The 14,997-nt window shown below is 37.6% G+C and overlaps 1 protein-coding gene across 2 annotated transcripts in view; it reads right to left on the bottom strand.

Moving 5' to 3' along the window:
• Window positions 1-958: 958 nt before the first annotated feature.
• Window positions 959-14,997, bottom strand: part of LOC127435009 (tetratricopeptide repeat protein 33-like) — a 39,437-nt gene continuing 25,398 nt past the window's right edge. For both annotated transcript variants that reach the window (XM_051688106.1, XM_051688115.1), the window contains exons 4-5: window positions 10,897-11,028; window positions 959-2,458 (exon numbers count right to left, since the gene is read on the bottom strand). In XM_051688106.1, coding sequence (XP_051544066.1) covers window positions 2,090-2,458; window positions 10,897-11,028 — 501 coding nt within the window. In that variant the 3' untranslated portion in view covers window positions 959-2,089. The remainder of the gene's footprint in view (window positions 2,459-10,896; window positions 11,029-14,997) is intronic.

The raw sequence follows: 14,997 nt of genomic DNA, 5'->3' as shown, positions 1-14,997 counted from the left end.
TATATGTGGGGGAAAAAGTCTAATCAGTATAATATATATATATATTCAGGACTTTATTAGGTCCAGATGAACATGGTCTGTGCATGCACTCTCTGTGAGTACACCAAGGTTTGAAACAAATAAAAATAATTAGCCCGCATAAGGTGATCTTTAGTCCAAACGTGTCCACGCAGTGTGTGCATACATGCAGGAGAGAGAGATTAAGGCTAGTAGTAATGAATATTTTTTAATATTTTTTGTTATGTATTTCATATTCAGAATATATTTATTAAAAATAAATACTCATGCCATCCCAGGTGTGTGACTTACTTTCTTCTGCAGAACACAAATAATTATTTTTAGAAGGATATTTCAGCTCTGTAAGACCATACAATGTAAGTTAATGGTGGCCAGGCCTTTGAAGCTCCAAAAAGCACATAAAGGCTATATTAAAAGTAAATCATATACATATAACAGTGGATTAATTAATGTCTTATAAAGCGATCTAATCGGTTTTGGGTGACAACAGTCCAAAATGCAAGTGAATGGTGACCAAAACTTTGAAGCTCCAAAAAGCATGTAAAAGCAGCATAAAAGTAACTCATACGACTCCAGTGATTTAATCCACATCTTCTGAAGCAATCTAATCGATCTTCTTCCAAAAATATACCAACCACACAAAAATGATAAATTGAGTAGTTTCTAGACTAGCGTTAACAAATAAGTAATTCTGTTTTTAATTTTTCACACAGGGTAATATACAAAAACAAGGTGCAACACACCTTGTTTTTGTATATAACCCTGTGTGACAAATTAAAAACAATCGTGTAAAAGCAGTCCAGAGGACAGTATGAATTCTGCAATTTTTACAGAAGCCTGGAGCTTAAAATTTTAGATATTTCCCACAGTGGTGCTGTCACCCTGGAGCAATTCTGATTGACTATTGATCCAAATGATAGATCCAATCCTCAGACGAAGACAGTGTAGTAAACATTTATTTTTATGGACAACTAAGCAACTTAGAGGCAGTCTGCTTTCTATGTCCATCATATATCTCTACAATGACAAATAGTCAATTTATTCTATCTCTCACTACTGCATAGGCTAAATAACTTCTCTATGTGGTCTGCATGACCTCTCTCCGCTGCTGCATGCTCTTCAGCTCCTAGCCTAACCCAATTACTGCATTAAAATTCTCTTTATCTCTTACTAGTTTCACTATCCCAACACAGACAACCCTGCTAGGTAACAGAGCAAAAGTGATCCAATTCTGTTTATGTTGTGTGTGGGTGTATACAGTAGTTTGCTTTTCCCGCTCGGTATTGGCAGAGCAGAGTTTCATACTGCTTTAATACCGCTCCAGTTCCCAGAGGAGGTTGATATTTAAAACAGAACTGCAACGAAGCTGACTGCGAATTATGACATTCCTAATCAGAAGCGTACATTAAGAGGGGATTGTTCTGCTTTTGTGGGAACTTAAAAGGCAATCTGTATTTAAATGGAACAGCAGTTGATGCATCAGTAAAAGGAAGGAATTTATGCTCTGTTTGAGTGAAAATGGTCCACACAGTAAGCATTTTTATCTGGTACTCACAATATAAGCTCACCACCAACAGTAACTGTTTTAAACACTACACTAAAGCTAATCAGAAACCTGGAGTATCAATCCAAACACAATAACGCTAAACAATACACACAGAAGAGGAACAAAGTATCAATCCAAACAGTCCAAACACATTAACGCTAAACAATACACACAGAAGAGGGACAAAAACTCGATTTATTTCACATCTGAACCAAATTAATGGCTGCTTACTAGTTCTTTGAGCTATTATGACAAAATGTTATCCTGCAGTACTCTACGGGAACTAAATATAATTTACTAAACACTTTTTCCATTATCATCATCTTCTGCAAAAAAAAAAAAAAATGAAAAAAGAAAAAGAAAATCCCACTTCAAAACAAAAAACAGCACACTACAAATTCACTGGCAACTTTAAATGTATTATACACTATAAGAAAGCCAATCAGAACGTTGGAGGATCAAATCAACAGTATTTACATACTCTAAACAATATACACAGAAGAGACAAAAACATATCTATTTCTCTCAGAGTCCTCGTGCCTTCACCAAAACACTTTGTGATGAGGAAGTGGGTCTGTTGTCATCCTCGACAACCACCTCCTTGGCCACTCCCTGTGCATTCACAACAACTGCCGTTTTCTTTAAGTCCTCGTATTGTTTCTGTCTCTCAGCCATGGCTGAGCAGGCCTCAATTACTTCATCACTTTCAAAATTATAATCTCTCTTCAGCTCAGGAGCTTCCACAATGAGCCGCCGGGCTTCATCTTCCTGTGTGGCTCTTTGGCGGATGGCTCGTTTCTGCTCCTGGAGTTGTAAAGCCCAGTTTAAGTCCTCTTCCCAGAGGGCAAACTGGGATGGATAAAGGTGCACTGCAACTTGAAAGGACCGCACAGCCTGGAATACACACAAAGACCATTTAGCATGTGCATATACACTATGTGGACAAAAGTTTGTGGACACCCAACCACTACAAACATATTATCCTGTTGGTCATTTACAGTGCATTCATTAAGTATTTAGACCCCTTCATTTTTTTCACATTTTGTTATGTTGCATTCTTATGCTAAATAAAATGCTTTAAATTATTATTTTTTTCACATCAATCTACACTCCATACCCCATAATGACAAAGCAAAAACAAGATTTTTGATAACTTTGTAAATTTATTAAAAGGAAAAACTGAAATATCACATTGACATAAGTATTTAGACCCTTTGCTATGGCACTTGAAATTTAGCTCAGGTGCATTCAATTTCTCTGCATCATCTTTGAGATTTTTCTACACTTTGATTGGAGTCCACCTGTGGCAAATTCAATTGATTGGACATGATTTGGAAAGGCACACGCCTGTCTACATAAGGTCTCACAGATGAAAATGTATATCAGAGCAAAAACCAAGCTATGAGGTCAAAGGAACTGCCTGCAGAGCTCAGAGACAGGATTGTATCGAGGCACAGATCTGGGTAAGGCTACAAATAAAAAAAGATTCGGCTGCATCGAAGGTTCCCTAGAGCACAGTGGCCTCCATAATTCCGAATTGGAAGAAATTTGGAACAACCAGTTCTCTTCCTAGAACAGGCCACCCGGCCAAACTGAGCAATCGGGGGAGAAGGGACTTGGTAAGAGAGGTGACCAAGAACCCGATGGTCACTCTGGTTGAGCTCCAGAGATCATGTGTGGAGAAGGGAGAAACTTGCAGGAAAGCCCGCTTGGAAAAAGCACCTTAAGGATTGTCAGACTCTGAGAAACAAGACTGTCTGGTCTGATGAAATGAAGATTGAACTGTTTGGTCTCAATTCCAAGTGTCATGTCTGGAGGAAACCAGGCACCACTCATCACCTGCGCAATACCATCCCAACGGTGAAGAATGGTGGTGGTAGCATCATGCTGTGGGGGTGTTCTTCAGCGGCAGGGACTAGGAGACTGGCTAGGGTTGAAGGAAAGCTGAACACAGCAAAATACAGAGATATCCTTAAAGGTGCACTCAGTAATTCTAATCCAACACACTTTTTGTCAAATTCTGCAAATACCACCTCACAGTCTGCTAGCTGTCCATTCTGTGGGTGGGCTGAAAAGAAAATCTAGTATTTGTACACAGCCCTGGCTCTGTAAATGGGACAAAAACAAAGTGGATCAGACCGATCCACACAACACTACTCCAGCCAATCAGAAACGGGGGTGGTCCTTGCGTGTGCACAGGATGGGGGGTGGAGGTAGAACGAGAGGGAAATTCATTAGAAGAGCGATGGCAAATCTGGCTGATGCAAACTTTCTAAACTCCAAGTAGGACAAATGACTGAGAAACAGACCAAGAGAAAAAGGTCAGACGAATATAAACTAAAAAAAGAAGGATTATGATAAGTCGAGGGCTAGGAGCTGCGTCAACATCGGCGAGGCTTTTCAGCGGTGGAGAGACCTCCAAGAGGTAAAAGGCATGAAGACGGATGCTGAAGTTGCTCTTTTTCTTCTCGATAGGTGGGTAACATAAATTTTGCTATGTTTCACAGAACCCATATATGCTGTTGTTGTGATGTTAGATTTAGTAGCAGGAGAGCTGTGAGTGTCTGGAGCTGGTGTGTGTAAAACTGTCTCGTCTTCTCTGCAAGTTATTTTAGCAGCAGCAACTTACTGTTGCAACAGTTTGCTAACCCACTACATAGCTAACGTTATTTACATTACTTGCTGTGTTGTTGTTCGCTCTAATCGTCTAATGGTATTTGTCTGCACAACATTTGTAAAGGGTTTTATACACGTTTGGTAGCACCCTCTTCAGTCACTGGTTTTGTATGTGTTACTGTAAAATCAAACTAAACAACTAACTCTCGCTAGTTCTAGTTGCTGTGTTTTGTATGCTGTTTTTGTGCTTGCTTGTCTGTTTGGAGGGGGCGGAGCATCCAAAGGAGCACTGAAGGGATTAAGAAGGGTGTGTTTGTTTTGGCAGTTGAGTTCGAATATCAACAGTGTTTCTCAGGAATCACTGAGTGCATCTTTAATGAAAACCTTGTCCAGAGCGCTCAGAACCTCAGACTGGGCTGAAGGTTCACCTTTCAACAGGACAGTGACCCTAAGCACACAGCCAAGACAACAGAAGAGTGGCTTAGGAACAACTCTGTGAATGTCCTTGATTGGCCCAGCCAGAGCCCGGACTTCAACCCAATCGAACATATCAAGAGAGACCTGAAACTGTCCACTGACAGTCCCCATCCAACCTGACAGAGCTTTAGAGGATCTGCAGAAAAGAATAGCAGAAAATCCCCAAATCCAGGTGTGCAAAGCTTGTTGCATCATACCCAAAAAGACTTGAGGCCGTAATCGCTGCCCAAAATGCCTCAACTAAGTACTGAGTTAAGGGTCTGAATACTTAAGTCAATGTGATATTTCAATTTTTCTTTTGAATAAATTTGCAAAGTTATCTAAAATCTGTTTTTTGCTTTGTCATTATGGGGTATGGAGTGTAGATTGATGTGAAAAAATGTATAAAGCATTTTAGCACAAGGCTTTAACATAACAATGTGAAAAAAAATAAAATAAATTAAGGGGCCTGAATACTTTATGAATGCACTGTAATTGAAAAACCACTGGCATTAATAGGGAGCTGGTCCTTCCTAGCAGCTTTGATTCTTCCAGGAAGGCTTTTCACTTGATGTTGGAATATTGCTGCAGCGATTTGCTCCAATTCAGACTCAAGCATCAGTGAGGTCGGGCACTGATGTTGGGCAATGGTGCCTGGCTCGCAGTCAGTGTTCCAATTCATCCCAAAGCTGATCAATGTGGTTCAGGTCTGGACTTTGTGCAACACAATCAATTTCTTACACACCAGATTGAGAAAATAATTTTTTTAAACTTGCATTGGGCACACACAGGGGCATTGTCATGCTGGACTAGAAAAGGGCACTCCCCAAACTGTTACCACAAAGTTGGAAGACAACAATTCTTTAGAATATCATTGTCTGCCATGGCATTATCTTCAATGGAAATAAAGGAATAGTTCTCCATCATAATTCATGCCATCCCAAACTTGTATGACTTTCTTTCTTCTGCGGAACACAAACAAAATAGTTTTCACCTTTTGAAGAGGTGTTTTTGTCCATACCATGCAAGTCAATGGGGTTCAAAACTTTCAAGCTCCAAAAAGGAAATAAAGGCAACATAAAAAGTAATCCATAAGACTCGCACGGTTTAATCCTTGTTTTCTGAAGTGATACGATCGCTTTGGGTGAAAAACATATTAAAATGTACAGTATGTCCTTATTAACTTTAAACTTGACATCTGGCCCGATTGGAACACAGTGCAGGCTTCAAGAGGGAAATGCTTTGACGCTGCACGTGAATGCCAGGTACTTAATTTTGGATCGTTGCACATCAATTATTTTTTTAGTGTGTTTGTGTTTCCCGTCAACCTTGTGAGGACAAATGTACATTTTAAAAGTATCGTAAAAAACTTGACCCACAAGGTGTGTTGTACTCTTATGGTAAAAACTGAACAAAAATCTGCAGAATTACCTAGCTGTTTACACTAGTCTAAGTGAAATGCAAAACACCGCAAACCTGGCAACACTGTGTCTAGTTTGCGTACAGAGCTCTGCACATGCATTAAGCATAAAGAAGTGTGAACAAGCTTCCCTCATGAACGTGCCAAGGAGATTATGGATGCCAAGATTTATAGTTAATAATGAGTTACATTTTGGTCTGTATCTCACCCAAACGATCTTATTGCTTTAAAAGGCATGGATTAAACCGCTCGAGTCGTATGAATTACCTTTATGCTGCTTTTATATCTTTTTTGGAGCTTGAAATTTTGGTCCCCATTGACTTACATTGTAAGGAAAAAACAAAACAAAAAAAAACACCTCATACATTCTTTAAAAAAATCTTTGTGTTCCACAGAAGAAAGTAAGTCATGCGAGTTTGAGATGGCATGAGGGTGAGTAAATGATGAGTGAATTTTCATTTTGGGTGAACCATTCCTTTAAGGGGCCAAGGCAAACTGTTCATTCGAAGGGGGTTGTGAGAAGGAGGAGGGCATAGCCGTAGCCATTCAGCTGATCAGCGGGAGAGCGAGATAAAGAGGTGCCAGTTCAAGAGAGACGCATTCGTTCCACATTACATGTGTCTGTGTTTATGTTTGTTTTAAGTTAAGTTTGATATTAAAAATGTATGTTTACTGTTCAGCTGGTTCCTGCCGCCTCTTGCCCATCCTTGAACTGATACTGGGTAGTCCAAAAACTTTTGACCATATAGTGTAAGTGAAACGAGATATGACATGTACAGCATATGCACGGTACAGTCAATATAGAAATGGGTAATATGTATCCATTCCCATCTGATTACAAAATCTATCACATTTGAACTTTCATCTTGCTTCTACACTCCTGGATTTCTGAATGACATTCCCATTTTTACTAATCATAAGGCTTTGAAAATACAGTCCATAATAGCTGAATCACATGAATTATCTTGGGTTACAATCAAAATGAGGTGCTGAAAACGGCAGTATCTGAAGAGATGAATGAGTTTGTGCTCGTTTATTACTAACAGAGCCTTGAGAGCTGGCTATTAGGACCTTTCAAGCTTGATTATGCCAGCTGGATTAGATGTGCGGGCACTGTTTTCAGCTGTATTTTATGACACATCCACCTTTAACAAAATCACAACACAAATCTTCCACATGAGATTAATCTTTAATTGAAGCACTTGGTTTAATACTCTCTCCACGAGACTAATTAAGTTTAAAATCAGTTTCATTTGTATTTGTAATTTATTTTTATGTAATTTTATATGTATATGACCACACCGACAGTGGCACACAATATGTAACTGAATACTGATTCTGCACTCCAATGTTGTGTTTTGCCAAAATATAACGACATGCACAGTTGCTCTGTAGTACTCCAATGAGAGCACATACGTTATACTCCAAAATGAGCATGAATGAATGTTATTTATATATTTTATTATCAATTTTGAGAATTAATGGATTCTAACTAGTTCTTTGAGTTGTCATGATAAAATCCTGTAGCATTCTGTGGGAACTAAATAAAATTAGCTAAATCATGCATGCTCACGCAATAGTCAATTCACATTTCCTCAAAAAAAAAAAAAAAGAAAAAGAAAGAAAATCCCACTTCAAGACTTAAAAAAAAACGGCATGTGGTTAGGCTGAATAAAACTAGAAATCTGATAATAAGCCTTAAAAAAAAAAAATCACAGTCTGTGCTTGTATGCAAACAACAGGAGTTGGTTAAAGAGCTGCAAACCACATTATTAGGAACACAACATCCACATTACTTCAGTACAGTCATTACGCAACAACTACAGTATGGAAATGTAGGCAGATGTGTCACAGATGTATTCTACATAAGAGCATCCAATAAACAAAATCCACACAGTATTACAGTGACTGTCAGAAAGCTAAACATTTATTCTATAAAGATGGGTTTATGTGTGCAAACAGCATTACAGCAGCTTGACTGCTTCTCAGGAGATGACGTACCATGGAGAACAGCTCTAACATATGCTCATTTATTTCTATATGAGATCTAAAGTCTAGTTCCTGTTGTGAATAAGTCACCCAGGTCATGTTACCAAAGGGACAAGCGGGAGTGGCAGGGAAAGAGAGAATGAGTCAGAGGAAAGAGAGTTTTTTTTTTTAATCTCATGGATAAATAATGATTTCATAAATAGCATTTAGTGGACAACTTTACTTTCATAAATGCCCAATTGACCCAACATTTTGAAGGAATGGCAGATTACTTCAGAAACACAAGATCACATATCAGTCCTAAGAGAAGAAGAATATAAGAGCTGTTGCCAGTGTGAGCTGGAGCCAAGAATCTAGCCCTAGTCAAGAGGAAAAACTTTAATGAGGAATAAAGCCATCTGATGGCTTTGGGAGACCTCCTCTGCTCCAGGGGCCTCATCGATTTAACAGAAAGTAGATGATTTCATCAGTTCACCCAATCACACTCAACGATAAGGAAAAATCAACAGCAGCAACAGACCGAATGGCACTGAATCCTGAATTGTGCTGAGTTGTTTGGATTTGAAACTATTTTTGTGCCATTGTGACATTTTTATGAAATTAGAACAATAACATTAAATAAATAAACAAACCTGCATCCCTCCTGTAAAAGAACATCCAGACAGGGAACATAAACAACAGCAGTATCTAAGAAAAACTTCTATTTTCAGGGTTCCCACTATTTTTGACCAAATAATTTCCAGGACTTTTCCAGTCGTTCATGATTAGGATGTTTAAATAAAAATATAAAAACATTTTTTTTTGAGATTGCATTTGAGAAGAGCAATTTCTAGCTAATAAAATTCTTAAGCGCTGAGCATTGGTAAAAAATATATATACTGGTATATTATGTTTCCATGACCAAATGTTTTTTAAAGGAATAGTTGACCCAAAACTGTAAATTCTGTCATTATTTACTTACCCTCAGGTCACTCAAACCCATAAAGTGCCTCACTTTAAAGTTTAAAGTGAATGAGCTTCTTATAAACACTCATGCATGAACGTGCAATGGATGTCAAGTTTTTAACTGCAAAATGACTTAAATTGTAGGTTGTTGTATGCCTTTTAGAAGACTTGGAATATGACACACAAATCAAATGGACTACATCAATGTTATTTTGGGGTCCTTTTTAAGCTTTAAAGCGAGGCATTACCCACTGCCATTGTATTGAAAAGATGGTTTTATTTAATCTCCTTTTGTGTTCAGAATTAAAATGTCATACATGTTTGAAATGACACAAGGGTGAGTAAATTATGAATAATTTCATAATTCATCATCAGGCCTGCAAGCTACATTTGTAAAGTTTTTGTTACTTATTTTGTGCAAAGACATTTGAATAATAATATATATTGTTGCTTAGAAAATAAACGGCAATAATTACCATAGCTACAGTTCTAGGAAATATGTTCCATCATCTTTAGAAAACTAAATCTCACTTGAAAAATACTGCATGTAAACTTCAGTTTTAATGTTTTTCTTGAGTCCTCTGTCATCCTCCGGTTATTTTTCTCTTTACTCAGTGACTTGACATGACATGCTTGGCCCAAAATAGAAAAGTATTCACTCTATCTCTAGCCAAGACTTCAAGCTTGGTGTTTAGAGTATAATTCATGCATTGACATACACATACAAACACACAAGCAGTTAAGTGCCAAAGAACTGCAGGATCCGCAAGGTTTTTATTTCTTCAGTAAGCACATCACCTGTCTAATGCACAAATTTACACACAGGTTGGGGCATGTAAGGTGGGGCAGTGTTCTGTAATCTTTCATGCTCCTAGGCTTGGATGTGCTCAAGCACATATTTTATCACAGTGACACTGCTGAATGAAAGATAACTGGCAAGATGACTCCCATTCATCTCATACTGACTGACAAGCGCAGAGAACCAACAGGGGAAAGTTAACCCTCTTGTTATGGTCAGGTCATTTTGACCAGGTAATCCTCATTGACTAAATTAATGTGTTAAAAAAACTTTTACAATATTTGTTTATATTTATGGACTATCAAACTTTTCGCCTATGCTCGGGTCAAATCTGACCCGGGGGGGAATACTGCTGGTTTTCAATGCAGCTGTGAGCTTCTCTTGAGTGAAGAGTGTCACTATCTCTCTAACTCTTTCTCTCTTACAAGCACGCACGCACGCATTTCTAGTTCAATTGCAAAATGCTCTTTTTGCAATATTCCTATGGTTGTAATTTTGCTAAATATAAACCATGATTCTGTTTTCTTTGAAAAATCAAATTTTTAAGTAATCTAAGTATCAGCTTATTTTAAGTAGTGTAAATCTTTACAGTAAAGCTAAGGATTTCTGTATATCTACTGTACACCAGTAGTACCACCACTGATTTTCCAGTTAAAATGTTGCTATGTAAGCCTGTGTTCAGTGTGAAAACATGTAGGTAAGCCTATGCCAGTTTTCATGTTCAAAATTTATAGATGAGAGTGCTGTAAATCTATTAAAAATCTATTGAACTCTATATAGGTCATTTCTGACAGATGTTATTAATTTTAAACATAACAGAAGGGTTAATGCAAAAAGTTTAAATACAAAGAATTGCTGTGAGGCAGAAGAGAGTAAAGGAGAAAGGCATCGATAAAAATATAAATTAATGTTTTGAGGAGACATAGAGATGGAGAAAGATGGGAAGGTAGAGATTTATAAGGGGAAATAGAGAACGAAAGACATAGGAGAAATAAACTAATGTCAAATGTAATGATTATGTCCCCACTAATTCCATCAATTTGCAGTTACTTTGGTCCATTACTGGGCAATTTTATTTTATTTTGTAAATTAATTTTCTGTACTTACTAGCTCCACTTCACCAAGACTTAGTTGGGCGCGACCCAGAGTTTGCCACGCCTCCCACCAGAGGGGGCGGAGTCCGGTTGCCATCTCCGCAGACTGCACAGCCAAGAACACTTCTTGAAGGATGATCAACACCTATGGGTTGCATTTTAAAAGGTTAGAGATTGATGAAATCTCCTGAAACCATTTTGTCAGCTCTCTTCTCACATTTACAAATATCCAAATAAGTGGGTTTACCCAAAATAATAGTGCATCTGACAAAAATCATTCTGTCTCCCAAAGACAAGTTTTTCAGGAGTCTGTGCTTTCCTCCTTCAATAATTTCCAAATGAATGTTCCTCATTTTCAATAAGAATTGTATGCTTTCTGTTAGAGCAACTCACAAGAAATTGCTTTCTAAAACTTTACTAAAAAGATGTCGATTGTGTCTTTTTGAGTTTCCCCATCTTTTTGTAGTGAAAACTGTTTTGCTTTGGGTTTGTCAGGAAACAATTCAACACCCTTAATAACCATATGTTATTCAAGGACATAAACTATTAACTCAATAACCAAGCAGATGTTATTTGACATTTAGTTTTAAAGACCAAGAAACTCTTATCACACACAAAAAACGTAACTGAAATAAAACCGGATCCTCAATTAGATGCACAACATACACTATATATAAAGACAATAAAAAACAATGAATGAGCAAACACATTACATGGCAGCACTAGGATGTGCTTGCATCACAGGCGTTTCCATTACAATGATTTATTTGCTCACAGCCTATAAAGGCTTTGAAATCAGGTCAACCCAATAATGAAAGTAAATAAGCCAGCTTGTCCAAAGCAGGTTGTTACCAGAAAAGCATGTGATATGTTTTCCAGCAGCTTTTCATTTTGAATTTGCAGACTGGCTGAAAATGTTATATTCACATGTTGAGGTGAATGCCACTGTTAAACAGGTGTGTAATGAGCAGATGCAGGGAACAGAGTGAGAAGGGAGGGAAAAGAAGATATAAGGAACAAACTGAGAAGGTAGATTAAAAAATAAATCTTGTGCAGACTCTACTTTGATGTCAAATATTGCTCAGACTGATCAGGACAAGACCAGAACCAACCAGCCTGTCCAATGGTATCAGATTACTAATGAGATAAGTTGTGCATTGCCCCTGTTGGTGCTATAGTGACACATTCACTCATCACCATCTAACTCTTTTTAGGTGACTCCCCTGATGTGATCACATGATCTGTCTGGAAAAGGTCACTACTTTAGGTTTGGTTTACAAGACTGGGAAAATAAAGAGCATTAGTATCTCCTACTGCAATCAGTGTGCACAGCCCAAAACCTAAACCCTGTCATAGATGTTAGACCTTGTGGGGGATATTATTTAGTGACATTCAGAGAAAAACAAACAAACAAACAAAAAAAAACCATTCTATTTAATTAAATAAATAAATATGAAATTAACAAAAGTTGTGGAGCAGGACCTTGTACAGACATTTTGAGAGGCAGTGACTCAAACTGAGGAAAAAGGGCACCCCCCTCACCCTCACCAGTACCTGACTCTCTGACCTGGTGCCTTGTGACTGTAATAGTATTGTCTATATATTAATATGCTAAATACACAACTCATGTAAAATAATGTATATAACTACATTTTTTTTATTTTTTATCTGTAAACTCATATTAATTTTAGTTTTACTTAAAATATGCTTTACTTGCAAACACAAAGTTATACATTACTTCCTCCCATGGCAAATGATTTTGAGGAAAAATACTTTCCTGGAGACACAGTGTGCACTGTGCAGGATCTTTTGCTATATATTTTCATCACATGATTCACCTGCTTGCTTGCTGGTGTTTTGAATCCAGCTTTGCAAAGAAACACTTCCTTTAGCAGCCTTCCTTACACTCTTTCTCTTTCTGTCTCAAATTTTTTTTAATGAAAGTGTAGTACTATAACAGTGTGCAACACAAAATTTGAACATATACAATATGTACAGCATAATGTGTTGCCTGATATGCAGACGTGGTGTTATTTAACATTATGCAGTTATATTACAAGGTTCCTTAAGTGTTATCACTTTTATAAACTGTATTGACAGTACAGTATATGGCTTTATATATGTATGCACTGTATACTTTAATACACCGTAATTTGTAGAAAACAGCTTGCTTCATTCAGTTCAGCAACAGTATAAGGGCTCACTTTATTATTCTTTATCTTATATATTATAACTTTATGATTTAGATAAACAATAAAAAATTACGCAGAGAGTGTTTTACTCTTCATCATGTCTTAATCGCTTTGACGCTTTGGATAAAAAGCTTCTGCAAAGTGAATATTTGCAAATATAATTTCTTTCTCCAGAGGGGCACCTCAGCCCAGGAGGGCAAAGGGGCAGTGGCTTGGGCCACTGAGCCACTCCCCTGTGCGCATCCCTGGTGTGGAGCCCCTATTTGTGTATGTTAGTCATCGTCTTATTTCCGCCCAACAAGATTTTCCGCCATTTTAAATGTTCTGAAAAACCTACTTTTTCTAATTACTCATAGTCCGTATGTGCAATTCTCAAGGAATTCTTGGTATTTTAGAAACAAATTTCTGTCTCATTACGAAACCAGGTTACCAAACCTGGCATCCAATTAATGAAACGAGATTGGATGTGTGGATTAGAGCTACTTTAACTTAGTAAATCTTTATTGTCCCTTCAGAGGCCAATATATGTTCTGTTGCAGCATCTGATGACAAACACCTACATACATACAATATACAGAATAAAACAGATACAAATCACAACTAATAAAATTTAAATAATAAAGTAGTACAGCACCATATTTCAACCTTTATATAAACAATATAAATATAAATGTCTTACTTATCCCCTACCTCAGATAAACATTAACAACTGGACAGCATTTACTAAAATGATCTTGAAGCTCTTACAGTCCTAAACTTAGGAACTCTATATTGCCTACCTGAAGGGAGGACTTCAAATTCCGAGTGAACGATATGAGAAGAATCATTTAATATGGTCAAAGCCTAAGAGCCCGCTTTTCACATAGAGCGGACAGACTTAGCTGCCCTACACCTGTAATACCCGATCCCAAATCCACAATTCTCTGCAACTGCGCTCTACTTTTAACATTCATTCCATAAAAAACCAACAGATGATGGTAAATGTTAAGACAGATTCAATAAAAGATCTGTAAAACAATGCAAGTACAGTTTTACCCACATCAAAAGACTTCAGCTTCCTAAGTAAATACAAGTGCTTCTGTCCCTTTAACACAATCAAATTTGTATTTCCACCCACTTTAACTTTTTATCAATAACTGTGCCGAGATGTTTATAAGCACAGACCATCTCAAACTCATTACATTCAATAATAATTTTGGTATAGGTACTAACACTTTTGTTGAAATCTATTATCACGTCTTTGGTTTTGCCCACATTTATTTCTAAAAAAGTTTGCAATGGGGTAAGGGATGGGCAAGGAGGCAGCGGAAACTGGCAGAACAGTCAACGTAAGTTTTAATAAAATAAGTGAACTCAAATCATCTTAAACACAAACACATAGACACACACACACAGCGGCCGCATGTTGCTCTCTCTCTCCAACTGGTGCCTCCGGCTCATCTCTATCCCCCTCCCGGCTGCTTAGCCTGATTCAGGGCCGGGCATGTGTCCTCATGGCCTGGCCTGGCCCGGCCCCGCCCTCCTCCTCGTCACAAACATGTTTCGCACAAATCTAAAAAATACTTTAAAAAAAAGGTCCATGTTCACTCTCCCCCTGTTTTAAGAGACTAAAAATAACGGTGTCATCTGCATATTTAATAATATGCCTATCCGGATAATGAATTTTGCATCTATCAGTACAGAGAATAAATGACAGCAGTGAAAGAATACAGCCCTGTGGAGAACCTGTAGAGGAGAAATGCTCATGGGAATATTCTACACTTTAAAAATGCTTTAATGTATTGATATAAATCTTTGAATGTGTCACTATCATGTGTCTAGTATTTACTGTTGGTGGTTTTGAACCATAACTAGACATGTCCAATTCATAAATTAATCTCACTTGAGTCATTTCTTTACAATGAATTGGTAACACTGGACAG

The sequence above is a fragment of the Myxocyprinus asiaticus genome, chromosome 4, assembly GCF_019703515.2.
Source record: "Myxocyprinus asiaticus isolate MX2 ecotype Aquarium Trade chromosome 4, UBuf_Myxa_2, whole genome shotgun sequence".
NCBI classification, from domain to species: Eukaryota; Metazoa; Chordata; class Actinopteri; order Cypriniformes; family Catostomidae; genus Myxocyprinus; species Myxocyprinus asiaticus.
Note: the sequence above shows the minus strand (reverse complement) of the source record. Positions and strands in the feature narration are given on the sequence as shown.